Consider the following 23,614-nt stretch of genomic DNA (forward strand, 5'->3'; position numbering starts at 1 on the left):
TATACAAAATCTACAATACTTTCATCTGTCAAATTTAAAACAATTTACAAAAAGGCAATTCTGAGTTCTAGCCACCATGCCAAGTAATGAGCAGTTACAAACCTCCTCTCTTGAAACATTTCAGCAGTATGTGTCAGAACGAAACTGGAAAGAAATTATGCATTAACATTTTATTTTTATTTTTTCTTTATTTAAAAAATTGAGATGTAATTCCCATAGCATATAGTTTGCCTTTTAAAGTGTGCCATTCAGAGGTGTTGTGTGTGTGTGTGTGTTTAAGTATATTCACAACGTTGTGTGACTGATCACCACTATCTAACTGCAAAATATTTCCACCACTTCAAAGAGAAACCCTGTATCTGCTGGAGTCACTCCTCTTTCCTACCATCCTCCCGCCCCTGGCAGCTACTGATCTACTTCCTGTCCCCACAGATTTGCTGACTCTGGACATTTCATACAGATGGAGTCATATACTATGTAGCCTTTTGTATCTAACTTGTTCTATGTAGCATAAAGTTTCCAAGGTTGTGTTGTGGCATGTATCAGTACTTCATTCCTTTTTGGGATTGAATACTATTCTATGGTATGGATATATTAAATTTTGTTTATCCATGTGTCAGGTGATGGACATTTGGGTTGTTGTCCACTTTTTGGTTATTATGAACAATGTTGCTATGAATATTCATGTTCAAGTTTTTTTGTGGGCACATAGACTCCTTGTTTTCAGTTCCCTTGGGTGTATATCTAGGAGAGCTTTTATTTACCTATGCATCCATTCTTCTATAGTAAATGTGTACTATTTTTATAATTTGAAAAGCAATGTTACCTTAAAAAAACTGAAAAACAAGAACCAATAGGCTTATGGGGTGTTGGTGACACGGTCACCTCTGATTTCTTCCAATAACCACTGGCTTCTCAAATTTAAAACCAAATAAAAACAAAACAAGAAAACAGAACTAGACAATTCCAGAAGAGTGAAACAAAATTTTAGTGTTTTACTCGCATGCAGAGAAATCCTTTTGTCAAGCAGAAGGGGCGGGGCGGGGAGGGGGGAGGAAACAGCAAATGCACTGCTAGCACAAGCAGGTGAAAAGATGTTAAGTGATATTTGAACTAGTATTAAGGAGTTTCTCCTCCATTACCAATGAGAACCATTTGTGAAAGTACTGGAGGGAAGGGAAGGTGAGAGAGAAATGGACACAAAAATGACTAGGAAGACATGCCAAGTTCAGGTCATTAAAACGCTGGAAATAACTCAAGGACACAAAATTAAATGCCTGACCAAACATAACAGACAATAATGTGAGCACACAGCGCTCTGGAGAGGTGGTGGACTGAATGCAAGTTGAGGGTTAAAGGGCAGAGGATCCTAATAGAGAAAATGAAGTTGGAGGGAGAGAGAGGAACTTTCAGACCACAGAAACAGCATGAGAAAAAGGAAGTACTGGCTCAATTTGAAGAACAGGGGTGGAGGTGGGGTGGTGGGAGAGAAGGTGGGATGAAGTGAAAAAAGGAAGGACTCTTGAGTGATGCTGAGGAACATGGGGTCAGAAAGAGAAGCCTAAGTCAGTGAGAGGTTAAGCTCTAGGTTAATATAGAAACAGAGCAGAGAGTAAAACAAGGAGAAAAATAAAAAGCAAAATAAGAGCAAAATTAAAAGGTGCAGACTAGGGGCAGATGGGCAGAGCTGGGAAGTCAAAAATGTTTGTTGAATGCTGATCATGGTATAGACAGCATCTGTACTGCCTCAAATTAAGTGAACCGTCTCAAATAGTCACCGGGCTGGAAGATTGGAAGGGATGCTTCATTGCCTGTGTAAGGAATTCAAGTCAGAATTCTTTTTAGCCTAGGATTACTGGGACCTTGGATGAAAAATGCATCACTGTTGCAATTTCCAAGTATCTGTAGTCGAAACTTTCATTAATTCCTGGCACGCTCCTTAAGTCCCACTCTATTGAATGTGAGGAGCAGCCAGCCACTCATTTTTGGGGGGGTTTTGGCCCTGCTGTGCAGCTTGAGGAACCTGAGTTCCCCAGCCCAACCAGAGATTGAGCCCGGTCCCACAACAATGAAAGCAGAGTTCTAAACACTGGACAGCTAGAGAATTCCCAGAGCAGCCATTCTTAAAACTTTGTTACTCTCAGGGTCAGGAGCCATTTCTAGCTCTATCAGGACACCTCTCCCTTTTCTCTTTCCCTGAAGGAAATACAATGTAAAACAAGACAGACCATCCATAAAGAAGTTAAGTTCTCACATTGTTGTTCAGTTGCTAAGTCGTGCCTGACTCTTTGCGACCCCGTGGACTGCAGCACGCCAGGCTCCTCTGTCCTTCACTATCTCCCCGAGTTTGCTCAAACTCATGTCCACTGAGTTGGTGATGCCATCCAACCATTTCATCCTGTCACCCTCTTCTCCTCCTGCCTTCAGTCTTTCCCAGCATCAGGGGTAATGAGTTGACTCTTCACATCAGGTGGCCAATGAATTGGAGCTTCAGCTTCAGTGTCAGTCCTTCCAGTGAATATTCAGGGTTGATTTCCTTTAGGATTGACTGGTTTGATCTCCTTGCTGTTCTCACATGCTGACACTGCAGGAAGTATGTCTGCTCCTGAACTCACCAGCCTTCATTCCTTTTTGTCCATGACCCCACTATTTTCTTCTTGAAATCTAAGGCACCTGTGATATTCCTTGCACTACTTTTCTTCTTTGAAAGGAGAGAGGAACTAGCCATCACTGTATGTGTACATATATATACACACATACATATATATATATATATACATACATATATATATATATATGGAGAAGGCAATGGCACCCCACTCCAGTACTCTTGCCTGGAAAATCCCATGGATGGAGGAGCCTGGTAGGCTGCAGTCCATGGGGTCGCTAAGAGTCAGACATGACTGAGTGGCTTCACTTCCACTTTTCACTTTCACGCATTGGAGAAGGAAATGGCAACCCACTCCAGTGTTCTTGCCTGGAGAATCCCAGGGATGGGGAGCTTGGTGGGCTGCCGTCTATGGGGTCGCACAGAGTCGGACACGACTGAAGTGACTTAGCAGCATATATATATACATATACATATACATATATATATATATATATATATATATATATAATTACCTCCCCATTTCACATGGTTAACAAACATAGATTCAGAAAGGTAACTGCCTCAAACTCCATAGCTACCAAAAGGCTGTCTGCCACATTGGCAACCTCTTTTCCTGGGTGCTTTTCTCCCACTGAATGTCTAAATAGGCGACCAGGATCCTGTCCTTAGTTCTTGTCCGTTGACACTGTCTTTGGTTATTGCTTTCAGTGGTTCTCAGCTATCATCTCTATGGAAATGACCCCAAGTCTCCACTTCCAAACTCACTCCTTGCCATGCTTTGCAACCCCCTGGAATGTAGCCTGCCAGGCTCCTCTGTCCATGCAAATTTTCCCAGTAAGAATACTGGAGTGGGTTGCCATTTCCTACTCTAGGAGAGCTTCCCGACCCAGGATCGACCCCATGTCCCTTGCCCTGTCAGGCGGATTCTTTACCACTGGGCCACCTGGGAAGCCTCCGTGCTCCACAGCAGCCCATCAATGGTCTGCGGAATTCTCTAACCTCCTGCCTGTGTTCCTTCCACTGTCCTGGTATTGGTCAGGTGTTGGAAGATGACACAAGTCCCAGGGTTGATGTCAAGGGTAAGGAAACAGCAAAAACAAGGTCAAAATGGGAGCTGTGGAGGCAGCAGGGGAGGGCATTAACAGATACTTTCAGTCCTGGTATAAGAAATGATATCCTTATATTGTTTCGTTACAAGTCCATGGTGTTAGCACAGATGTCTTCATGACTAATAGACCAAACAACAAAGCCCATGGAGCCACCCAGAGTCTCTGCCAACCTTTCCCGGGACAGGGCAGGGTTGTGCAAAGTGTTTAGCACATTCTGGTTCTTAGGCAACTAGCTGCTTAAGAAACAAAGTTATATACAGGCTTCCCAGCTGGCACTAGTGGCAAAGAACCCACCTACCAATGCAGTAGACATAAGAGACATGGGTTCCATCCTGGGTCAGGAAGATCCCCTGGAGGAGAGCATGGCAACGCATGGGATGCCTGGAGAAACCCATGGACAGAGGAGCCTGGCGGGCTACAGTTCATAGGGTCACAAAGAGTTGGACACGACTGAAGCAATTTAGCACACAGTTACATATTTTTATTTGAAAAAATTGTGGAGCTAGTGATTCTAAGCTATCTCACAGAGGTTCGTATTTTTAAGACAAATTACTCAAATGCATTCCCTGCAGTTCTGCACAGATAATTGCCCACCATTTTGTAATCTTGGTCTCCCTTCCAACCAAAAGAAGTTTAGTCATGAACTATAACTTGAAAAGAATAAATAATCCAAACATTATACCCTAATAAACATGAGAGGGAAATGTCTAAACTATGTTCATGTACATGAACATAGTTCTGTGGTATGTAGTAATCTCTTCTATCAAATGATACATGTAAAGCATTTAAACTCGCTTTATAATTATATTGTTGTTTGGCAGGTTTGAGTTTGGTTCTCTAGAACAACTTAAGAGTTGCAATATGGATGGTTATTGAAGTTAACAGATTTTTTTTTTTTTAATTTAAGGTTTATACAATGAGTTTTAAAGCTTTGTAGGCAGAACTTTAAACAACAGGATCTACTAAAGGGACCTGAAAGATGTAGGTGGGGCCACTCCCAGTTCTGCCAACAACTGTATATCTAACCCCCTGTGATCATAGCTTTCACAGTGGACGTCTCAGCTTTTTACTCTAAAATAAGGGCAAGGGCTCTTCAAAGTTTGCCTAGCTATAAAAACTCTAAGACCTACACACAAATTTTGTTGATCATTTCTGAAACATTAGAATTAGAAGTCTACTTTACAGACCAAGAGGAATGAGCTTGTTGACTGGGTCAAGGTGTTAGGTGTGGGGCCTCTGGCAGGTCACAGCCAAACCCCTTCTACAGTCTTTCTCCCTTGGGATTGGCTCTCCAGTTAAAAGCATTCTTCTCTGAGGGCTGGTGGTAAAACAGGCCCAGGGATGCCTCCAAGCTCGGGAGGAGCCTGGTTATGGATAGTGTGCGGGGTGGCACGTAGTCTATTTCTCTCTGAGGTCTCCAGCAGCAAAGCCACTCCATTCATTTGCCTGGATCTACCTCTCCTAGCCATTGGGTGGTAAGATCTCAAAGGCTGAGATCAGGTTGTAAGTGCAGGTGAGAAGAGACTCAAGGACCACCGAGTATTTTCTAAATGTTTTAATGGGCCAGGAATTCTCAAATCTGCCTGCACAGAGCAAAGAGCAGTGCTCAGGCTTCACCCAGAATAATTAAACCAGACTTCAGAGGCAGGGCCCAGGCATCTGTAGTCTTTAAAAAAGATTCTTTAGGTGATTTTAACATTAGGCCAATACAGAAACCCCGACTGCCTGATAGCTCAGTTGGTAAAGAATCCACCTGCAACGTAGGAGATCCCAGTTCAATTCCTGGGTCGGAAAGATCCCCTGGAGAAGGGAAAGGCTACCCACTCTGGTATTCTGGCCTGGAGATTTCCATGGACTGTACAGTCCATGGGGTCACAAAGAGTTGGACACTACTGAGCAACTTTCACTCTCTCTCATCTCATCTGTAGCACAGGTAAATTTTCTTTGAAAAATTCTGCTGTGAATGGTAGAACATGTTATTTATAAAAATATAAAAGACACGAGACAAAAATACATTATTGCTAATGTTTTGATTGTATTCAAATTTTTTATTTTTTGAAAAACTTAAGACAGTGATTTTAAATAATAAACATGGTATATTATAGACACTTTTTTTTTAGACAGTTCATTAAATTTGGACTCCTACAGTTCTGCTGTGATGCTTTCTTCAACATGTATATAATTTCTTATCATTTTATCATCACTTCAAACTTGCTAATAAACAAACAATCGCTCTGTCTGCTTAAGTGAAACTTCATTGGAAGGAAATACTCCACTATCACATAAAAAACACATATACAGAACAGTCATTTTTTCAATATTTACAAACACAAGAAGTTTGTCCAGCCATTTTGGTTTTGCTGTTACACTGCCCATACTGAGATCAGCGAAAAACTAAGGAATAAGCAAGATTTCATTTCAGCAGTGCAAAAGATGGCATCAACCAAACTTCATTAAACAAAACCAACAAATCACAAACATGGTCAGCAAAATTCAGCTTGTATGACAACGACTTAAATAAACAGAGTGGGTCACAACTAGACTGGTTTGCACTGTGCAACTTCCCTCAGGGAACAATACTACCCCCATTTCACATAGATAGGAATATGCATCAAAGCCTTTGTTCATGAAGAAAATGCCCTTCAAACAAATTCATCATAAGGCAAAAAAAAGAATGAAGCAGTTTGGCCCAGAGAAAGCTTGCATATAATGTGTACGCACAGTATATACAGGTTTATCGATACACTGCAGTTTAAACCATGTATATACTCATGACACAATTAAAGGAAACTGGCTCAGTGAAGTGAAAAAGTATTCATATAAATATGTAGTTATTGCTAATAAGTGACACATTATGCTCTGACATGGAAACTGCAGGAAAAAAAGAGTTTGAAGCTGCCATATTGCCAGTGTCAGCCCCGTAGCAGGCATTCATACGGACAACATGCCATCCGTTCCTGAAGAAAAAGCAAAAAAATTCCACTACAATAAAAAAAGAGAGAAAGGCTTATGCACTGTCCCTTACATTTTCACCTTTTTAAAAAAAAAAAACAAAAACAAGTCCAGTTCACCACAAGTTAAGCACAACCTGACAAGCGAGTTTAGTGGCATGAAGGGGAGAGAACAGTGAAACAGAGCATGCATTTACAACCGGAATTGTTCTAGTCTATTTGTCATACAAACTGGAATACAAAAATCCAATTTAAATAAGACTAGACTAACAGGAATAAAAAAAAAAACACACAGTAGACTTAGTTTGATACTGATTAATTTTAAGAGTAAAACTCATTCTGTCCCCTCTTAATACTCTACTGCAATTTATTTCTTGATGGCTAGAATATTTACTTAAAAAAGATATTAAATACCTGTATCATGAAATTACATTCTTTTTAACAATAAGACAGACTGTGTAAGAAAATAGCTCATGTGTGAAATGTGTCTGAAATGCATTTTTCCTCACAACTATCAAAACATCCACTCACACTAAAACAAACCCCCCTCCCCCCACCCCCGACACAAAGTTAAGGAAAGACGGGGCGGGTCGGGTGAGGAGCAGGGAAGGAAAGATTCGCCAGCACAGTGATTAACAATGGTTCAAGACAGAACCAACAAGAGTTGGTCAAAAAGATGCCTTCGAGACATGGCTACAATTAAAAACCAAGCTCAACCACTTTTGGTTCATTGCGGTGAGACCGAAAAAATATTTCTCACAGATTCAATATAAATACTAGACTCCAGCTCTCTTGTTATTATTACTTTTAAAGTTTTTTTCCGTTTGTTTTTGCAAGGCCTAGCTATTGTATTACAATTTATATTTGCTCTGCAACGACTACAAGAGGTAGGCATGAAGCATGAAAAAGTTTCTCAGTTAGTACCTCGTTGTGGGCGCTTCACTGCGTAATACCTTTCACTTTAGACATGAAGAGGGATTACCCCTTTTCGTCTCTTCTAAGTACCCCAACAAAGCTGCTGCCATCTCACACATGTTCTAAAAGAGTGTACTCACCAGGAAGAAACTTTCTCTACTGAAGGATACTGTCATAGTGTTTGTTGCAGAACATTCATTTATATATAGATTTATTTATATACTTTTAAAAAATAAATGACAACAACAAAAACCAAACCCAGGTTCCTAGAACCAATTCTCTTGATTCTCTACTTCCACAAAATAAAATATAACCGTTTGGCCAAGACTACAGATGTGTTTTTTTTTTTTTTTTTTTTTTTTTTTCTTTTTTCACAGATGCAAGCGCCATGCAAAAATAAATTAAAGAACAGATACCAAAACATACATGTGATAAAACTACTGAAGGTAGATTTTTTAAAAGTATTTATATAAAGATAATTTATAATACTTCTCTTTTTTCCTTTATGTACAGTCACAAAGCTGTAGTTATACATCTAGAATTTCCTCAGCTGTGCCTCCACAGCGCAGTCTGTAGCGACCAGTTCTCCAGCTTATCGTTGGGTCCCATAATGCCGACAAAAAAATGTATATTGTCATGGATTCACGGATGAACCAGGCTACTGCATAATCAAGCTTTGAAAAACACAGTGTTCCGCCCTGGGAAGTAGAAACGTAAATAATTCACTGCTTGATTACAGACTCAGCTAACAAGTGAGGTACTTCCATTTAACTCTATTGAATACATCACATAAAATCAAGTTTGGGGCTTCCCTGGTTGGCTCAGTGGTAAAGACTCTGCCTGCCAGTGCAGGAGACGTGGGTTCGATTCCTTATTCCGGGGGGATCCCACATGCTGTGGAGCGATTAAGCCCGTGTGCCACAGCTACTGAGCCTGTGCTCTAGAGCCCGGGAACCGCAACTGCTGAAGCCTGTACACCCTGAAACCTGTGTTCCACAACAAGAGACGGTACTGCAATGAGAAACCCACGCACCACAATTAGAGAGCAGCCCCTGCTTGCCACAACTACAGAAAACCCCATGCAGCAAGACCCAGCACAGCCAAATATAAAATAAATAAATAAAAACTATCTAAAAAACACCAATTTGTTTCTTTAGATAATGTAACAGTCGTGTTATATTGGTTAAGAAAAATGTTCATTAGGAATAGAAGCAGTATTAAAATAAACTGCTATCCTAACATATTTTAAGTTTGAAGACTTGTCAATTTGCTTTAACATCATTTTTTTTGGAGTCTTAATAAAAGTGACTGTATAACCAGCTGAAAGTTGAAAATCAAGTTCCATTTTGTGTCCACATTCCACTAAGGAAACTAATGCTTAATTTGATTTTCATCTTCACTGGGGGGCTAAAAATGGCTCAGACATATTTTCAACTTTTTCTAAATCAAAACTATTTTAGTTCCACCAAATGACCTCCAACCTTTGCACACCTATCCACATACCTGGACACCCCTGAGTTGAATGTAGTCAAATATAAACCATGCCAGGCAATGACACATGAAAAATACCATAATATCCCATCTGAATACATGGTGGGCTGCCCATCCAATAATTAAACTGGCAACAAAGCATTCTGAAATTGGCTCGCAAATTATTGTAGCAGGAAGCATGTTAATTCGCAATTTGGTCCACCTTGGGAAAAAAAAAAAGGATTTTCTTTAAACAACAGCCTGATTACAAGACTAATCAATTTTTCTCAAAATGATCAACATTATATCCCATTAAAGGCCTTTTACATAAGCTTTAAAGAGTATTTAATGAATCTCTTTTCTATTTTTATTTAGTGTTTCAAAGAAAAATATCTATAAATTTATTTGCATGGCCTATATTCTGATGAGTAAAGATCATAAAATTCCAGGGGTAAAAAAGTTAGAAAATAGAGGTCAGCATAAAAAACCCCAAAGTCTCAACATCCGTTTTTTGAAAGCTTACAATGGAAAGAAAATATACTGAGACATTAACTTTATTTTAATGAAGAAGTTAACTTCTCTTTTCTGGAAAAAAACAAAATCTGACTTTTTGTTGTTTTTTTTTTAAACCAAGTTAAGACCATGTAAAAATATACTCCCCATTCCCTTTTTATTTTAATAAAGTATAAAAAGAAGAAACCCAGCTGACTTACCTGATCATTCTGGATTGAAATTGAGAAATTGAATATGAGCCAGAGTTTTGCATTGCAACTTGAGTGGACATTGCAAACCTCCAACCTCTGAAAATTAAGACAGTTATAAAATGAGCTATGATCATGAACACATACGTGCAAGGATGACAGGTTATGTATTTATTCATTACTGTAAAGAGTAAGCAGCTTTATTTACAGTAGCCAAGATATGGAAGCAACCTGTCAATCAACAGATGAATGGATAAAGAAGATGTAGTCCATACATACAATGGAATATTGCTTAGCCATGAAAAAGAATGAAATCCTGTCATTTACAACAATGTGGATGGACATAGAGGGAATTATGCTTAGTGAAATAAGTGAGACATCGAAAGATAAATATTCTGTTACCACTTATATGTGGAATTTAAAAAATAAATGAGGGACTAAACCAAAAAGAGACTCACAGAGTTAGAGAACTACTAGTTACCAGTGGGGAGAGGGAAGGAGGGAGGGGCAAGATAGAGGAAAAGGATGAAGATATACAGACTACTATGTATAAAATAAATAGGCAACAAGGGTATATTGTATAGAACAGGGAAATACAGTCATAATTTTGCTATAACTTTAAATGGAGTATAATATATAAAAATACTGAATCACTATGTTGTACATCTAAAACTTTATAATACTGTAAATCAGCTTTTCTTTTCTTTTTTTCTTTTAAAGTGAGCAACTGCGAGTGTTTAGGGTGAGCCTCGTCCCAGGATAGCACCCTACATAGGGTGTATCATACTTAAGCACATTTCAGTCATTACAGAAGCCCATGACAGTACCACCTAAGAACTAGAAGGAATTACAACCCCTCAGTTCACAGTTTGATAAACTTAAAATACAGACATTCTGAAAGTACTAAATGGAGTGGGGCCTGTATTTAACAGTCTCTGAACACTATTAACCAAAAAAAGGAGTAGTGGGGGATATGTATGTGAATATTCAAGAAGAAATATGAACCAAGAGTGGCATTTCATATCTCATGAGAAACAATACGAAACCACGGACCATACTAACACCACCAGAAGATAAGGTCGAAAACATACTTCAACTTTTAAGATCACACCTTCAGTAAATTATCACACAAGGAAACAACCCCCTTAAAAAAAGCAAATGAGGGTCATTTTGTGATAGAAAAGTGTGATTAAGCCAATCGTGAATCATTAGGTAGCGTCTTAGCAAAGTATCAAATAATCTACTGAGAAATTTCAAAATTTGAAATCTCATTCTTTAAATTTTCACCTATTGGCTTTATGACTGCACTGATACTTTTAATTCTTCTAAAACACATAAACATTTACATTCATAATAATGAAAATTTACAGTTACAGAGAAGCTTCAATTTAACCACTTCACATCACATAAATTTTTTAAGAGTTTAAATGTATTTATTTTTTAAATTGAAGTACAGTTAATTTAGAATTGTAGTTTTCAAGTGTACAGCAAAGTGATTCAGTATTTGCTGGGTTGGTTTTCCCATAAAATCTTACTATATATATTGTGCTATACAGTAGGTCTTTGTTTACTTGTTTTATAAATGATGGTGGTGGTTTAGTCACCAGGTCTTGTTCGATTCATGTGGCTCCATGGACTGTAGCCCACCAGTGTTCTCTGTCCATGGGATTTCCCAGGGAAGAATATTGGAATGGGTTGCCATTTCCTTCTCCAGTGGATCTTTCCTACCAGGGATCATATCTGCATTGCAGGCAGATTCTTTACCACTGAGCCACCAGGAAGTCCCTTATTTTATATACAGTAGTGTATATATGTTAACCCCAAACTCCTAATTTATCTCCTCCTCCTGTCCTCCACTATTCCCTTTGGTAAACATTAAGTTTGTTTTCTATGTCTGTGAGTTTGATATTTGTCTTTCTCTGTCTGACTTACTTCACTCAATATGATAACCTTTAGGTCCGTCCATGTTGCTGCAAAAGACAGTATTTCATTCTTTTTTATGACTGAGTAATATTCCATTATATATTCAGATCACATCTTCATCCATTCATCTGTCGATAGGCATGTGAGTTGCTTCTATGTCTTGACTATTGCAAATACTGCTGCTATGAACACTGGGGTGAATCTATTTCAGATTAAGACTTTTCTTCAGAAATATGCCCAGGAGTGAGACTGCAGGATCATATAATAACTCTATTTTTAGTTTTTTAAGTAAATTCCATACTGTTTTGAAACCAGATTAATTTGAAGAATGTAGAGAAATTAGAACATTTATTTGCTTCATTAGTGTGTACCTGAATAATTAGTAGGAATTATATTATATTAGTAGGAATACAAAGTATTAAACTATTTTGTACTTACTAGCAGAAAATAAAATAGCACTTAATCCATGGGTTTAACAAACAGAAAAAGCCAACAGAAGTTTGGAAATAAAAAATACAACAACCTAATTTAATTTAGTTTTCTTACCGGTCAGCTATTGCTTTGGCCATAAAGTAATCTTCAGCAATATACTGAGCAAAAGCTATAAGCCCTCCTGCTTGATCTAACACATCCTTTCTCATTAAACAAGACATTCCTGTCACACATTTGAAACCAGTGACATTGGCAGAGATATAGGACCTTGGATGAGAGGTTCCAAAATACACCTGCCAAGACAAAACCAAAAATATACGTGTACAATTAGAAGTTTATGTTAGAAATATGATGTTTATAAATTCCTTTTCCTAATGAACTTAAGAATGATTGGGTGGACAGTCTATTATTCTTACATAAACTACCTGAATAAACAGTGGTACAAAATAATGTTTACATATAGCAAGCAGTCAGTAATTTCTAATTTGATTGACTACTCTTGTTATTATCACTTTTACAAAGAAGTAGTATGTACTTCTTGGAGGGAAAAGTATACTTTATTCTCAAATAAATACTGTCTTTCCTAAAACTCCAAGATTTAAAGATTTATTGAAGTCAAACAATTTGGATTTAAATAAGAGAGGTGAAAATATCACTTACTGATACACGATATTAATGTTTAATGTGTCCTCTTTTCATACTGTTCACATAAATATACACACATCTACATACATAGGTACATGTACATCTGTGTATGTGTATATGTATGCATGTGGCAATACACACCCAACACTCACAGGTCCATCAACCAAAAGAACAATCCTATTTCTTAATTCCTCTTCCTGTATATTTTTGTAGTTAGCTGTTTCCTGCCCAAGTCACTAAGCTCAAATTCCCCATTTTCAGTGTATTTTTCATAAACAGCGTGGACACTAATAGTCTGTCTCCCATTTTACTGCGCCTTTGATAATGTGCTTTGGAGTCATCACAAATGCAAACTGCTAAACTAATGGTAGAATAAAATGGTCATCCAAACTTACCCAACTTACCAGATATAAAACCTATTTATTATTTATATCTTAAATATGTTGCCTTTTCTACTTAGTCACCTCTGTATCCTAGGGTGATTAGTTTCTAGAAGTCCTGGACCAAAAATCCACCAATACTTTTTGTGTATTATCTACACCTGTCAGATTACTTACCATACCTAATACAATGTAAATGCTATGTAAATAGTTGCTGGCTCAAGGCAAATTCACATTTTGCTTTTGTAACTTTTTTTTCAAATACTTTGAGGCTATAATTGGTTGAAGCCACAGATGTAGAACTCACAGATGTGGAGGGCAATAGCACCTTGAAATGGAGAGAAGTGATCTTTCTTAATGGCCGAAATCACATACATGACACGCTGCTACTGCTGCAAGTCACTTCAGTCGTGTCCGACTCTGTGCGACCCCATAGACGGCAGCCCACCAGGCTCCCCTGTCCCTGGGATTCTCCAGGCAAGAACACTGGAGTGGGTTGCGATTTCCTTCTCCAATGCATGAAAGTGAAAAGTGAAAGTGATGTCGCTCAGTCGGGTCCGACTCTTAGCGACCCCATGGACTGCAGCCTACCAGGCTCCTCTGTCCATGGGATTTTCCAGGCAAGAGTACTGGAGTGGGGTGCCACTGCCTTCTCTGATACATGGCACAGAATAAGCTAATAATCACAGATGATTAAGAATGCGATTCTTCCTACCTAACCTATGCCCAGACTGGAATGAAGCCCTAATATTTGTGGGATAGAACTGAACCAAACTTCTAAAACTAAAAGCACCTATCTTAATTCCTTAAGCAGTTACTAAGTGAGATTTTAGGAATGAGGTGGGACCGGGCACTGTGATGAAGGCTCCCATGATTTCTTTACAGACTGGAATAATTCCTCGGGCCTACCTCCATTCACTTTAAGTAATGGTGACTTTTAGGGATTAAACCTAAACTAAGGGAGCGAGTATATCTGGAGATATCTATTATTGACATACATATAAAGTTGGATATTTCCAAAACAAAAATATAACACGGAGCATAAGAATAAAAAGGATCTAATTTTAAAGTAACTACCTAGAGTTTCTTTACCCAACAAAAATTGTGGTATCTGGGCTTCCCCAGTGGCTCAGTGGTAAGCTCTGTTTGCAGTGCAGGAGATGCAGGAGACTCGGTTGGATCCCTGGGTCAGGAAGATCCCTGGGAGGAGGGCGTGGTAAGTAACCCATTCCAGTATTCTTGCCGGGAAAATCCCATGGACAGAGGAGCCTAGCAGGCTATAGTCCACGGAGTCACAAAAGAATGGGACAGAATGGAAGCAACTGAGTGTGCATACATGTATGATTCACACTGCCGAAGGCTGAATGTGAGTTTCTACACTGTACCCTTTACCCTCAGATGACTGCAATTCAAAAGAATATAAATACAGATATGCTTCAAGTTGGTATATTTGGAGCTTGAAACTGTATACCCTTCTGTTATAACATTAAGACAAGTCTTTTCTCCTAATGTTTAACAGTACAGGAATGGTGAAGTATAGGATACACTTATATAACAAACTATGATCAAGCCAATAAAAATTACTTTTATAAAATAATATTAATGATATGGGGAACAGTTTATGAAGTAACTAAAATAAGATACAAATTATTTTTCGTATAATCTCAACTTTGCTTTTTAGAAAGTACACAGAGAAAAAAAGTCTTAATGCTAAAATAAACTAATTTTTAAAAATAGAAATTTCCTCTAACTGGTCAGGTTCTGGGAGTGGTTTGCGTTTTGATTTATTCTGCTCATTATACTTCCTCCTAACTTACAGTTTCCTACACGTAAGTCTGTACATTGTTAAAAGGTGTGGAGTAAAAATGGAAAACATGAGTTGTTCAGATAATTTTTAGAAATCTGTTGTAGAAGGAAATCAAGTGGATTTTACAATGATTCATATGAGCAATTTTCCTTTTTTTGTATATATTGAAATACTTCATGATACTTAAGATGCATTCTTTGCAGACCGGATCTTTGAAAGAACTATATAACACATACTTTTATGTAAGTCAGTAATCTGTTACTGAACTCAAGAATTGAAAGTAAGGACCACAAGGAAAAAGAATATACTGTGCTAAGCTGGTAATAAGACCACGAGGTGTTTCCTGGGCACATCTGCTCCTGCCAGAGCACAGGAAGTTCAGCCGGGAGGGATTCCAGGGCCCCGAGCATTTCTTCACTAATGAAAACAGCTACTCTCAACTTGAGGCTGCTAGTACTCAGCAGGTTGTGTGTGTGCTAAGTCACTTCCGTCGTGTCCAACTCGCTGCGACCCTATAGACTGTAACCCGCCAAGCTCCTCTGTTCATGGGATTCCCCAAGCAAGAATACTGGAGCGGGTGGCCATGCCCTTCTCCAGGGGATCTTCCCAACCCAGGGATTGAACCTGCATCTCTTACGGCTCCTGCACTGGCAGGCGGATTCTTTACCACCAGCGCCACCTGGGGCGCTCACTCAGCAGGTTAAAGCAGACAATACAGTTAACTTCAGGCACCTCAGCCCAGCTCTCAGCATAGCCTCAAGCTTCTGGGAGATTAGGGATCTGATAACAAGTGTATTATCTATAAGCATTGTACTTACCTGTTCTAACGTAGCAGCAAAGCCCTGTCTGTCTGCTACATATGGCAGCCCGTGAACCAGCCCTACTTTTTCCGTCATTTGGTTAACCATGTCCGTGAGTGTGTCTGGAATCACTATGATGCAAAAGAAAAGGTACAGAGGGAGAGGGGAAAAGTTTTTCTTTTAGTAAAATGCCCATGAATGTAATATATTCTGTGTGTTACTAAATTCTTAATAAATGTTTTCTTTGAATATAGGTCTAATAAAATGAATCTCAATCACTTTTCCGAGTAGAATAGAAAATTTCAAAAAGGGTAATATATGGTAGGGAATTTATTCTGGACCTTTGCAGGCTGTTAAATGCCTAATATGTACCAGAGGTGGGATGTATCTTGGAAATGTTAGCAGTCCCTGTTTCTGAACCTCCAGACTGGAGTAAGGGACAATGTGTCCTAGTGGAAAAGGGACAGGAGCAAAAGTCCAAGGACCTAGTGTTCATCCTGGCTCCTGCATCGCACTCATAGGAAACGAGCCTCCTCTTTCTGAGAGCAGGACATGTTCTTTCTCTTAAAACTGCTAATTAGAACTGAATGAGAATATACCTGATGGAGGTTCGTACACTGAAAACATAACAAATATATGACAGTAAACAATTTAAGACAGCAAATGTGAAAAATGAACCTAATCTCTGACCAAGAACTGTTAGTCCTGTAATGATCTAATTAAGTCGAAGTGCCACATTTACTACTAATTTTCAAATTTTAAGCTGATAAAATTCAAATCATTGTCCCATTTTTAAAGAGCAAAAATCTCATATGATTTTACATGACTTCATTTTTATTTCCTTCAAGTGTTTAAGAACTCAATTTACTGTATAAAAGTGCATTTGGGCCTTATTTATAAATGTCGTCTGGGAAGTGCTTCTCAACTGCTGCCCTGCAGGTGACAGGTGGCGTGTCCAGGGACAGTTCTGATCGTCACAACCAACAGAGATGTGCTCCTGGCAGGGGCCAGGGATGCTGCTAAACATCTGCAGGATGGTCCTGACTACAGAGAAGTACCCAGCCCCGAGGTGCTGAGGTTGAGAAAACTGAGGTATTAGAATATAATGGAATCATAAGGTACACTGAAATTATAAGTATAAATGTTTTAAAAATGCAAAAATACAAATTATAATTTCAATATATAAAAGGTGTCCTGCAAAAATCTGCTAAGTAAAAAGCCATGAATGTGTTCTAAAAATGCATGTAATTTCAGTAAAATATGTATCAATTAACTTCTGTCCCTTTGCATGAGATAGTATATTGCACATGCCACAAACAGATTAAAGTAAAAGATAAATATCACTTGAATAAGGGAAACTTAGACCTATGAGAAAGCTCATTACACCACAGTTGTGGCATAATGTACCACAACTGTTTTTTTTTTAAATGGTTGGAATTTTCTCTTCAAAATGAAAGCATTTGCATATGTGTAACATTCTAGTTTAGCATTAAAAACTTCAAAATTTTAGTAAGTATAACGACATACTACCATGAAATAATAATAAAATAACTTACTTTATTAGGTAAACAAATATGATTGATAAATGTATTTTCAGGTTGCTCTTGGAATTTTATTACTGAATGAATAATTTTATAAAATAAGTAAGAAAAAACCTTACCTCTTATTCCACTATCACAAATCCATATAAGATCATACTTTGCAACTTCATATCCTGGCATTAAATTATTAATCTTAGGATTAATGCCAACCTTTTTGCCACCTAAAATTTTAAAAGTATAGCAGTGAACAATTCATGCCATATTGAAAATATCTTCTATTATACATATACTTAGTATAGAGAAGTGAAAAGTACTTGCATATTTAATAATTAAAACAAATATACTTTAACATCATGCTTATTATTCATAATAACATATTTAGAAAAAAGTTATTCATTCTTAAAAAGAAAAATACATCATTTATCTTTGAAAATTCATTAGTTTCAGTTTTCTAATTAAGAGCTTGTATTAATGGTAAACATTAATAAACATTTAATAGCAAGTATATCTCTAACGAGTGTTTAGAATAAGTCTGTAGGTTTTGGGGAAAATATTCTTTTTGCAATATTACAAAAATGAATTCTACCACTCAATCTCAATTATAATCAATGAGATATAGAAAAAGCCATAGATTGAAATTATTAAAGAAAAAAATAACTGATTCTCATGTGTGGCTGATGAGTAAAACATAATCTGGAATAATTTTGTTAATCCCTGATATGAAAAACAAAATCTGTATTTATAACTTGTCTTCTCTAAAGGATAGAAACACCTTTCACTATATCTAACAAATATGCATAAAGCAAACATGTTAATAACTTCAATGGTGCCTAGGACCCTAATCTATAGTTTAATGCAAAGAAGATTACTGATACTTAATATATTAAAGCAAAAAGGTTATTGTAAAATTTGTTACTTACCTATAAACAATCTTGCATCAACATTTGGATATTTCCCAAGAAGCTTCTTACACACATCAATGGCTGGATCATCATGGTCTTGGACACAGAGGAGTACTTCATACTAGTCAAAGAACATATTTTATGTAAATTAACCTCTTACAAAGATAATCACTTATTATTAGCATTTACTGGTGGATCAAAAAGCATTAAGAAAAGCAATTGTACACACAAAGTTTAGAAGTTAAGAGAGTATTCATAATGGATGCAAACACTTAAGGGATTATCAAGTGTTGCTTTAACTGAGAGCAACTTCTCCAGAAGGGCCTGTTTGCCAGCCAAAGAGAAAATGAAGAGATTGGCAGGGCCCACAGCTGAAGCGTGGCTGGATTCCCAGCTTCTCCATGCCTTCATCACTGAAAATTTACCAAATGCTCACAGGGTGGCCAGCAGTGCAAAAGCAACACAGAAAGCCAGAGAAATGAACACACCCTTTGTTGTCTAGAAGCCTTGTCTCTGAACTTACTATTATTTCATCAAGGTGCTAAAAATTACACATCAAAGACCATTACGATACATTTAAAGGGCTTTCCCAAACTCTCAAGACAAAGTGAGATTAGATTTTCTGTTGAATAATAATTTTTTGAAGTAAAAGAGAATCTGACTTGATTAAAAATGCAGGGATTCCCAGGTGGCTCAGTGGTAAAGAACCTACCTTCCAAAGCAAGAGACACAGGGGACACAAGTTCCATCCCTGATTTGGGAAGATCCTCTGGAGGAGGAAATGGTGACCCACTCCAGGATTCTTGCCTGGGAAATCCCCAAAACAGAGGAGCCTGGGGGGTTTGCAGAGTTGGAAGCGACTGAAAGCGCACACGTGTGCACACACACACACAAGTATGCACATATCCTCCTAAAGAGCATGCTTAGCCTTTTAACTATGAAAACACCCAGGATTTAATTTTGCTCAGAGCTATGTTTACTCTGACAGTAAATTATGGAAGTCATTCCTTAGCACTTGGCTGGCTGTGTCAAAATCATCCTGGGACAGTTTTTTTCCAAAAAGCGAATACTGGGCCCCATCCTTAAACTTTTGAATCAGAATCTCTGAGGTGATTCTGACACATAACCAGGTTTACAAAATTCTGAGCTCTAAGTTACGATTTTGTAAACTACTAAATTTTTTCAAAAGTGTTTGCTTTCACACATAAAGGTGTTCCTGTATTAGTGTGTGGGCTATGTACTCTAAGCAGTAACTTTTTTCAAAAGTGGTGATAAATTCACCACTGACTTGAAATTTGCTGACTCGAAAGCAAATTTCCTAGCAAACTCTCTTTCTAAGATAGATTGAACATTTTTAAGCAGAGGAGGAAAGTTAATTATGTCCACAAAAAAAGATAACAAAGTTATATGATCTAAAAAATACAAAGGTGGCTCAGTGGTAAAGAATCCATTTGCAATGCAGGAGATGCAGGTTCGAGCCCCTGGGTGGGTGAGATCCCTGGAGAAGGAAATGGTAACCCACTCCGCTATTCTTGCCTGGGAAATCCCATGGACAGGGGAGCCTGGTAGGCTACAGTCCATGGGGTCACAAAGAGTCGGACACGACTGAATGACTAGACAAACAACAACATACAAGGAAGAAGGTAATGGGAAGGCTTGTTTGCTTTAGTTCCACTGATGAGCATACACAAGCAAAAATTGTGGAAAAAATGCATACAGTGCCTTGAGTGCCGGGAGCCGGCGAGAGGCACTCCACTCATGGCAAAGGTCATGAGAAAGGAGGCTCGGCATACACAAAGGCAGGATCGAGCCTCAGCAGTCCCCGGATATTCTCGAGCATCTATCCCCCAAAAACCAGAGTCTGCCTACTTTATTGCTTTGTGCTCTCACCTCTGACTTTACTGGGGGCTGTCCCCCACCACCATCTTGCTCTCTCTGATAAAGAGTTAACTTACAGCTCCAATTAATAAAGTTCCTGGGCAATTAGGAGTGTTTAAATCCAAACCCCTCAGATAGCTCTCTAACTCGCCTGACAAGTTTACCCGGACTCCTACAGCTATACATACGATTGTTTACAGTCTCCCACCCTCGAGAGGCACGGGAAGCTTAAGATAGTCAAATAGCTTAGAGCCTCTCAGAGAGTTAGAAACTGTCAGAATAAAACTAGTAAAAGATTTCATTGATGAGCCAATACTTGCTGCCAAGTTTCCACATCCCCTGTATTGTATCCTTGAATGTGTATTAATTAATATAGTTGGTATGTAGAAAAAATAAGTAGTGGCCTTGGTGTTAGCAACTTTAGACCCTTAAGGTAATAAATTCTTTCCTTTGTTGTAAACCCACTGCACCTCTGCCCTATAGGAATGCAATTTTATCTAACACCTTTGGAAGATGGCGCCAAACCTTAAAATAATTACTCTTAGAGAAAATAAGCCTTATGGTTGACAAACCTTTGTCAAGAGTCATAAAATGTTAATAGGCCTTCTGGCCAGAAGATGATGTAAATCACCTAAACCATTTGTATATGATAAATTTGCAGGAAAGAAACCCTAGTTTTTAATAAGGATCAAAGACTGCTGACTTTGCATCCCCTATTATCTTCTATGTGTAACTTAGGGTATAAAAACCCCTGTTGAAAATAAAGCTACGGGCCTTGCTCACCAAAGCTTGGTCTCCCCAGGTCATTCTTTTTTTCAATTTTGAGCTGAGTCTCCATCTGGAGCGCAGAGGTCCTCTGCGACCATTTATTTGCCTGGGCTTCTAAGACCCACTTGAGAAGGTGTCTAAGGTGGGGCACCTTCCGCTATTGGAGAGGGCGCCTGCAGCCTCCGTGGTCAGAGCTAACCTGGTGTCACAGGTTATATTGATTTTCTGCGTAAACCAAGCTACTCAGCCTCTTTTCTCCACTGAATTTTCCTACTGAGCTATCCTCATTCTATTACTCTTTATATCTTTGATGAATATTTAAATTAAGTCGCCGACGCCATCTCCCCTTCGAATACCCTGGATCAGCTGGGGCTGGACCCTGGCACTTGAGTGCAATAATTAATTACTATTCGCCTAATATACATTATCTCAGCAAAAAGTGGCAGCGTAGAATTTAATAGTTGAGCACTTAAGGACCAGGACGAAGGTAAATGAAAGTTTAGCTAATGAGGTAAGATTTTTTTTCAAGTGAAAAAAAAAAGTTTTCTTAATAATTTAAGTAGAGGGGAAAGCAATGTACACTTTCCTCATACTTTCTATCTATAGTTACTACACATTCCATCCAATTTCTACCTTCATGATGACTGACCAAAATTACCATCTGAGAGGTACTGAAATAACTAAGCAATTTTACACCACTGGTCTCCAGAAATCAGATAAAAATCTGAGAACAGGATGAGCACCATTCCTGCCACACCCTAAAATTTCTTCAAAGGTTGACTCTAAGTCCCATAATATGTCAGCCATCTTCCCAACCAAAATTTGTGCTTGAACCACCAAGAGGCAGTGACCTTAATGATGAAGATTAGAAAGGTTAAGTGGCTTCCCTGATGGCTCAGAAGGTAAAGAATCCACCTGCAATGCAGGAGACAAAGGAGATGCAAGTTCGATCCCTGGGTCAGGAAGATCCCTCAGAGGAGAAAATGGCAACCTACTCCAGTTTTCTTGCCTGGGAAATCCCACGGACAGAGGAGCCTGGCGGGTTACAGTTCAAAAGGGCACAAAGAATTGGACACGACTGAACACACATGCACACACGCAAGTGACTTTTCAAAGGGTGTAAATAACGATTGGCTTTCCTAATACAGTGAGCCTCTCAGTCACACTTGCTCTAAAGAGCTCATTGTTTTTTCAAACATTGCATAGTTTTATGCTTTTAGAGTTTATGCTGTTTTACAGGTTTAAGTGAATATAGTGAAAGAAAATGTTTACAAGTAATACAATTCCATAAAATATTATTAAAAATCTACTCTCAGCTATTTCCCCAGCAAAAGAAAACCCTGTAATATAGCACCAGATATCTACTTGATGGAAAGATAAGAGCTATACTAGGTTGCAGCAAAACTTTTTCAGAAGTATATAGTGTTAGTATAAGTAAGGGAGGTGTGTGTGTCTATCAGCCATTTAGGCAGGTCCAACTCTTTGTTACCCTATGGACTGCAGCCCACTAGGCTCCTCTGTCCTTGGAATTCTCCAGGCAAGAAAACTGGAGTGAGTAGCTACTTCCTTCTCCAGGGAATCTTCCCGAATTCAAATGCAAGATTTAGAATTTTTGTTTTTATTGATTATACATTTTAAACTTAACTTCAAATGAAAAATAAATACCACCTTATTAGCCAAAAAATGAAATTCAATTTACATCATCTAAAAAATGTTCAGACTCTTATTAAATAACTTTTGCTTTGTTGTTTCTGATATTGAAACTTAAACCAAATTGGAGGTAGTATTTCAAGTTTTCTCTGAAGTGTTAGATTTTAACCAGGAACTTTCATTTTCAGCTCTGTGTTTGAGCTCTGGGTTTGACACAGCCCAAACATGTAATTTGCTAGGAATCTCTGTATTTGAATAGTTAAATCATGCCAACTACACTGCAACTGGTAAACACAAGATAGTAAGTTGGTTAAAAGTTTTCTTAACTGACACAAGAATAATTTTTCAGATATGTTTATACTATCAAAAGAACATAAATGCATGGTCAAAAATAAAGCTTTTATTGAAAATATTATACTTTAAAAATATTTTAAGAAAACATTTATTTTATAAATCTGAAAGAAACACAAGGTATAGTAAATTCCACTATAAATGGGCACAGTAATAAATATGTAAAATCTAGAAATATTCCCAGAATATTGTAGATGAGGTTGGCCTCATCTTAGTACGCTTTCTATACAAATAGCAAAACTAAATTTCCCTTTTGCTTTTCAAACAGTGAAATGACTGAAAGGTTACGTCCAAAAGAGGTACAGACAATCTGTAAACTGCAATTTGGTCCTTTGGTATTTAAGAATGAAATATCTGAAACTGCAATAATCATAAATGTTACTCCCATGAATAAATTTAGATGTATAAATGATACTCAATTTAGATACATAAATGAATATTAGAAAAGTCTCCTCATTGAGTCAGTCCTGTAGATATTAGGACTAAAAACTCTGTACTGTAGTAAACCACATAAAATATTTTCTTAAAGTAGAAAAATATTTTAACACATATTAATCAATTATATTGCATATCAAGTAGGAATATCTTGAACCATTTATAAATAACTACACATGCTTAAAGAAAAATGTTATGATGATATTTAGATTACAGCAGAATATAAGTTCTGTTACAGGATGGACTTAGACCACAAATGTCTAGAACAGTCTCTGCCACTGAATAAATAATGAACTATTTGTTAAAACATTTGTCCTAGGGTAAGTTTTGAGTGAAAGATAGATG

General features: G+C 37.9%; 1 protein-coding gene across 1 annotated transcript in view; it reads right to left on the reverse strand.

Moving 5' to 3' along the window:
• Window positions 1–5,733: 5,733 nt before the first annotated feature.
• Window positions 5,734–23,614, reverse strand: part of UGCG (UDP-glucose ceramide glucosyltransferase) — a 38,535-nt gene continuing 20,654 nt past the window's right edge. The window contains exons 3-9 of the mRNA XM_005906575.3: window positions 18,206–18,308; window positions 17,405–17,506; window positions 15,763–15,875; window positions 12,227–12,405; window positions 9,770–9,856; window positions 9,090–9,279; window positions 5,734–8,284 (exon numbers count right to left, since the gene is read on the reverse strand). Coding sequence (XP_005906637.1) covers window positions 8,114–8,284; window positions 9,090–9,279; window positions 9,770–9,856; window positions 12,227–12,405; window positions 15,763–15,875; window positions 17,405–17,506; window positions 18,206–18,308 — 945 coding nt within the window. The 3' untranslated portion in view covers window positions 5,734–8,113. The remainder of the gene's footprint in view (window positions 8,285–9,089; window positions 9,280–9,769; window positions 9,857–12,226; window positions 12,406–15,762; window positions 15,876–17,404; window positions 17,507–18,205; window positions 18,309–23,614) is intronic.

This window comes from Bos mutus, chromosome 8 (assembly GCF_027580195.1).
Source record: "Bos mutus isolate GX-2022 chromosome 8, NWIPB_WYAK_1.1, whole genome shotgun sequence".
In the NCBI taxonomy this organism is placed as follows: domain Eukaryota; kingdom Metazoa; phylum Chordata; class Mammalia; order Artiodactyla; family Bovidae; genus Bos; species Bos mutus.